The sequence below is a fragment of the Agelaius phoeniceus genome, chromosome 1 (genome assembly GCF_051311805.1).
Source record: "Agelaius phoeniceus isolate bAgePho1 chromosome 1, bAgePho1.hap1, whole genome shotgun sequence".
Classification (NCBI taxonomy): Eukaryota; Metazoa; Chordata; class Aves; order Passeriformes; family Icteridae; genus Agelaius; species Agelaius phoeniceus.
In genome coordinates this window covers 131,815,308-131,821,644 of record NC_135265.1, presented here as the reverse complement: position 1 = coordinate 131,821,644, position 6,337 = coordinate 131,815,308, and the positions used below count along the sequence as shown (strand labels likewise).

General features: G+C 41.5%; 1 protein-coding gene across 1 annotated transcript in view; it reads right to left on the bottom strand.

Annotated features, from left to right (window-relative positions):
• Positions 1-5,212: 5,212 nt before the first annotated feature.
• Positions 5,213-6,337, bottom strand: part of NIPAL2 (NIPA like domain containing 2) — an 81,029-nt gene continuing 79,904 nt past the window's right edge. The window contains exon 13 of the mRNA XM_077187609.1: positions 5,213-6,034. Coding sequence (XP_077043724.1) covers positions 5,940-6,034 — 95 coding nt within the window. The 3' untranslated portion in view covers positions 5,213-5,939. The remainder of the gene's footprint in view (positions 6,035-6,337) is intronic.

The following is a 6,337-nucleotide window of genomic DNA, read 5'->3' as shown; positions in this document are numbered from 1 at the left end:
CTCTGCTTTGACTAGTAGGAGAGGATGGGCTGTTTTCTTTTGTAGATGGGTCAAAGGGTTCACACAAGTGCTTGGAGGAGGTTGCCTGACTTGAACTGTAAAGGAGGCCAGGCCAGATGACATAAAGCTGCCTTCTTATATCAACAACCTTTGTTATTCCCAGTGCTGAATCAAGTCCTGCATCCACGCACCCGGAATCCCGGCAGCATTGTCGGGACGTGCTGTTTGTTCACTGTTAAATATTGTCAGCAAAAATAAACACATGGGTAACTGCAATGCTTGGTCATAGTAAATGATATTCCTCAGCCCTTTTGCATTGTAAAGCACAGAACAGCAGTTCTTGAAAAATCAATAGAAGGTCTAGCAGTTGTTGTATTCTATTGCTGTACAAGGTGTTACCAGCCACGACCTTCAGTGACAGGTAAAAGCTGCTTAATTGGCAGCCTCTGTGCCATGCAAGCATTCTCTCCTACTCTTGGCTGAGGGCATTGGAGAGCATTAAACAGCATAAGGCTCTGCACCATGCTATTGAAACTCAAGAAAAACTTTAATTTTTTTTTTTTTAATGGAGAGAAAACTCCTGATCTTGTGCTCATGTTGCTCTGGACTTATGCCCACAAGCTATCAGATGGAAGACAAATGACAGTGCTGTTATTTCAAGCAGTTTAATGATTCTGGCAAAAGACCTGGCAGCAGACTCCAAAGATTTCATCTAGGCAAGGCAATGCCTATTCCAAGAGTGGAAATCTTCAACTGGAGAGCTGGCAAGTGCATGTTTGTGCTGGAGGCTTAAATCAATCATTTCTATTTTTCCCAAAGTGATTTAGCAAAGTACAGAAATTGGCTCCTTCATCAATGGCCACAGGCCACCTTTCACATTTAAGGTATTAGTGCCATGGACTAGAGTGATATATTGACTCCATGTAAAGCAGTCAGTGTTAGCACCACCTGTTTAATCATTCCTTTACAGTAGCTGTAGTTTGAAAACTGTCAACAAGTGCCCTGTTGACACTGTCAAAAAGGAGCCCAGGAGACCACTGTACATTACTGGTCCCCTGGAGTAATTGCTCTGTGTTCATGCAAAACTTTCCTGCCACCACAACACATTTCTAAGTCTGCTGCCCAACAGCATCCCTCTCATTGCTACCTTGGGAACTGACAGATTCCCCTGGGACTGATGCCTGAATCCATTAGCAAGCAAAATACTGTTGGAGATTTGTACTATGAAATGCACTTTGAAAGTCTTGGACAAGCTTTAGGGGCCTAACTGCAAAACTGGGATTTAGATTAAATAAAAACCCTACTCAGCAGCCACCTAATCCTTTACTTAGGTCTGGAGATTCTTGAGATTCTGTGGATACCAAAACTGTCCATGCTTACTCTGTGGTAAGCAGGAAGCAAAGGGAATGTAATCTAAGACTGCAGGTTTACACAACTTCCTTGCTGAGCACTCTCTAGAAACACTTCTCAGGTGATGGGAATATTCTGGCAGTACTGTATCTTCTCATCTGAGCAATCCTGTGTTGTATGGACATCACACAGTCTAATTTCCCTAAAGGGAAGACCCAACTAGAGCTCTGCATGAAAGACAGTACATGCCCAAGAGGCATTGATATGATGCTCAAGGCATCCCATTTAGCATGTCTCAATGTGTTTATGTGCAGCCTCAGGGGCCAGATTGGCTACATGTGCTCTGAACAGATTTAGCACATGGCAAGAGGACAAGGATCCTTCCTACATGGTCAGGAGTCCTTAATATGTAGTGATGTATTTGCCAGTGCTGCCTCCTTTGATGTCATAACTAAAGGGTTACATCAGCCAGGTGCTTGGGTGGTGCCTCTACAAATTCCCCAGCTTCAAAAGGCTGAAGCATCTCCCATCTGCCAAGGGAATTTTGTATTTCCTCCCTGCTTCTCTAGGCAGAGAACAATCATCCTTCACTCCCAAACTGGTGGGAAATAAATAAAAAAGCAAAACCCAAACTAAAACCACAACAAAATTATATTAAATCACTATTTATTCACTGATGTCCCTGACTCTAGCCCAGAACCCAAAAACTCAGGATTTCTCAAACTCCTGAGAATGGAGACCACTAAACATTTCTTTATATTTTGTTCCTGAAATGGCCTTGGTTTGTAAATCTTCCAGCTTGGCTCTCCAGTAATAATTATGGTCCTTAGCCTCTATCTCCTTTAAGTTAGTTGCTAACACAGTCCAGCTGATTTCTGCAGAAGGAATGAACAAACAAATTTGAACAAGAAAAATGTCAAGCCTCAGAGGACACTAACAAAAGGGCACACTGACAGACAGGTCAGTCTAATCATCTGCACCCCAGTGTTATAAAAGGGAGATTTTTCTCTGCAAGCAACCATTGATCCTGTATAAAGAGGCCTGGAAGGAGATATTGCATGACTGAGAACAGTTTGAGTATAGAAGTCCATCCTTCCAGCATTGTTTACACACCTTATTGCAAACAGTCACTGAAAATAAAAAAATTAGCCCTCAGAATCCTTTATAGTCAGACACGTGTCCAGGCTTTTAGCTGACCTTGGGACACGGCTGATTGCCACAAGCTGCTATCCTAGCCCCACCTGGGGCCATTCATCACTCCATATACACAAGCCAATGAGTCTGGCACTTAAGAGACTTTCAGGAAGCTCTTAGCTGCTTTTGGGGCATGGTGATATAAGAAGAGTGATCTTAGCAGAATGCTTGGCATATAGAGAATCTCCTCAGAAGGAGAGAAATAATATTATGGTTCCCCCGAAGCAAGAAAGGTCTCACTCCCTCTCCCCCTTTTCACATCTGTCCCATCACATGTTCCAGTCTGGTTGGGTCAGCTCAGAGAGCCATCCCAGCAAGGAGAAGGGTGCAGATGCTTTCTACAGGATGGGTGAGCTGAACTGGCCCCAGGAAGCCACAGGACCTCACAGCTGGGAAAAGAGGATGAGCCTTTTGGCAGTGCTGATCCATTCAAGCAGCTTGCCAGGTGCATGAAACCACAGATTCAAAGCACAGAAACTCAAACTCTTATAAAGTTTGTCCTCTTTCCTTTGGTTTTAGGTGACCAGTGCCCTTTCATGCAAAATGTGAGTCTGCCAAAAGCTGGGCTGGAGTGAGTAGCAGGCAACCAGCCTACCAGGTGAACACCAGGCCTCTCCCAGGGGCAAACAGACAAATCCAGTCCAAACTTTGTTGTTTGCCAGCTGAAACTGTTGGTAAATGAATCCTGATATTTTACAGTAAAAATTAAACAGTCTTGCTCTGCTCCAGAGCTCCCATTTCCAGGCCCCTGGCCAGTTAATACTTCATCTCTTGCTGCAGCGTGACCAGCAGTGGAACAAGCACTAAATGAGTCCTGCTGGTCCCGGTCTGTCACAAATCCCAAGCTGGAGCCTGAGGCACCACGTGAGACACTTCCTGCCTACCACACCTTCTCCTGGTTTGATTTCTGCAGATCCCATGGAGGATCTGTTCAGGAAAATTCAGACTGCAGGCACAAGTTTTGCAGCTTATCTGGCCCACATTTTTGATGTCAGGAAAAGCACTGCAAAAAAAGAACTCGTTATTAAGGAGAAGGGCCCCAGAGATGTTGTTTTATTCCAGTGCAAAGGCTTTTCTTTTAGCAGGCATTTGTCTGTGGTGTTTGCAACCTAAGTATGGCAAGCAGAATCTGAAAACAACATTGGTTAGAAACTGATTCTTGAAACAAGTCATGTCCGTTTCTTGGCAGAGCAGTAACAAATTCTCATAACTGAGTTTTTCCAATCCTGTAATACATTAATTAGTTGGAATATGTTAACATCTCAAGGTTCATATCAAATCACAACTTTCAATTGCACATAATTTCTACCAGTGTTTTGGTCCACAAATTATTTTGAAATACACTAGAGATAAAATAAAACACTTTAACTCTTAAAATTTTTTAATAAACCCATAGGAAGAAAAAAAAACATTGTTCAAGAAGAAATCCAGTAATTTAAAATAAATAACTTTTGCCCCAGATTTTTACATTTGATTTATTGCTTTAAAGAGAAAATCCTACACCTGGTAGGTAACCTCTATTACCTCCTGCAGCCCTCCTGAGCCATGAAAACAGATTTCAGAAAGATGCCCAAGGCCATTAACTTAAAAAAAAGCAACAATACCAAATCCTTTCACCCATTTGTTTCCCAGGTCACAGAATGAAAACCTGTAGGCCTCTTATTTCTATCTTTAGCACATACTCTCACTTGAGACTTAGAAAGCAGCTTAAATTTGACTTGCAAAAGAAAGACAGGCATGTCCTTACTCCCTGGAGAAAGCATGTAAAAGTCATGTGCTTTTTTTATTTCAATCTTTAGAAACTTGAACTCAAGATGCTAGGCAGGAAAGGAAGGCCAAGCCAAGCAGGTGGTACCATAAGGTGCAGACACAGAGTCTTGTCCTGTGTCAGCTGGAAAAGCCCCATATTGAAAAGCAGCTTCACAAGTCCCCAAGTGCCATAGTTCCTGGGACATTGCTGCACACGAAATCCTGCAGCTCTGTGTGTGCTTTGCAGCATTTGGAATGAAACTGCCTTATGGATCTTCAGCTTAAAATTAAATAAACAATTACTTGGGGAAAAAAAATAGACCTGAAACAAAGTACACACAGTCTATGGCCCCTACCCATTACTGTCCCTACCCATAACTGCAGCTTAATTCAATCCTATAACAAGACATGAACATTTTTCAAGAGCACTTTCATTTGTTTATGCAGAGGATGTGACCAAAACCCCTGTGCTGGCTGAGGTGGATCAATGGTACCACACAGGGATAAGTGCACCCATGAGGAATTCCTTGAAGAAGCTTTTTTGATGGGATACTGGGACAGAGAGACAGCAAGATGTTCCAAATCTGAGCACAAAGCCTGTACTGTCATTGTTCCCATCACTGCTGGCTCTTCAAATCAGTGTGGAGACACAACCATTTAATGAAGAGAAAATTGCACAATTATGTTGACTCTTTGTGGTCCTGGTTTTTTACAGCCTTTCCTCATGCAGAATTACCAGTGGTAACAGGAGTTGCCCTACTTTTTTAGAGGTATTTTTCCAAGACATACCAAGAGAGGGACCCTGGCTACCCCACTTCCTCTGAAGAACCGTGCATTTTCTTCGCTAAAACCTTCTTGTGCTGAAAACAAAAGCTAAAACTCAGGCCAGACTATGCTAAAAGATCATAGAGCCCAGCCCAGTGCACAGGACTCCTCTGGGAGGATGTAAAATGTCAAGTACAGTGCCCTAATCCTGCCTGGGCTGGGCACCTCAAATGTGTCCCTGTGCCCACGTGCCTGTGTTCATGGCAAACACTGTCTTCCCACTGCTCACACAAGTACTGATTGCCTTGGAGGGTAAGAGAATTTATCTGATGGTAGGAGATAATCAGGATTGTTCTACACCCAATACAAAATTATTTTTGTTTTTTAGTAGACACAATTCTGTTTGTGTCTACTGCATAGATACTTACAGTTTTGACTCCTGAACAGGAAGAAAAGGGTTTAAAAGGGATTATATATATAGCAGAATACTTTGAAATCACTTACAAAAATTCTAATTTCTCACATTTGTCTTTAAACATTTACACAGATCTGAGGAGTTCCAAAGGGGAATTTTTATAATCCCGTTCTGTGCTCATTGCATTTAAAAGCAATTAAAACTCTAAAAATGTCCTCAAGAGGCATTGATACTAGGAGATTATTCCATTTCATTAATGGTGATTTGGTTTTTGTTAAGGCTTCCTTTATCTTTAGGACACATTTGGTACAATCATGGGACAAATTAATTAGGATTAAATAATACTATGTCTCATCAACATACAGGACTTCAATGTATACTTTAATATGTTCAATAAAAAGGTGCTACTGATCCTTGTTCCAGTGGTGTTCCTCCTGTTAATTGGCATGTAAAGTGCTTTCTTCTTTCAGCTTTGACTTTTCACCAAGTCATCTTCCTTATTCAGTGTGCCATAGCATGAACAATGAGAATCTGGTTGTATTTTGCCAGTCAGATTTTCTCCTAAGGAAATGTGGTGAGAGAAGGAAAAACAACAACTTTGTGAAGAATTTTAATAAAACAAATTCCCCACCAATCCATCATTTAAACATTCTTTGCTCCACTAATCATTGTTTTCATTTGACTGGTTGTAACAATAGCTTGGAAAAATCCTGAAAAATTCTTTGAAAAATCTGTTGGGAACAGGAATAGAAATCAAGTGAACAGTACATTTATTAAATATGACTAGAGCATATTTGTGACTCAATTCTCCTAGGTCATCCCATTATCTGAAACCTCATTTAAACAGAGACAGAAAAAAGCCCT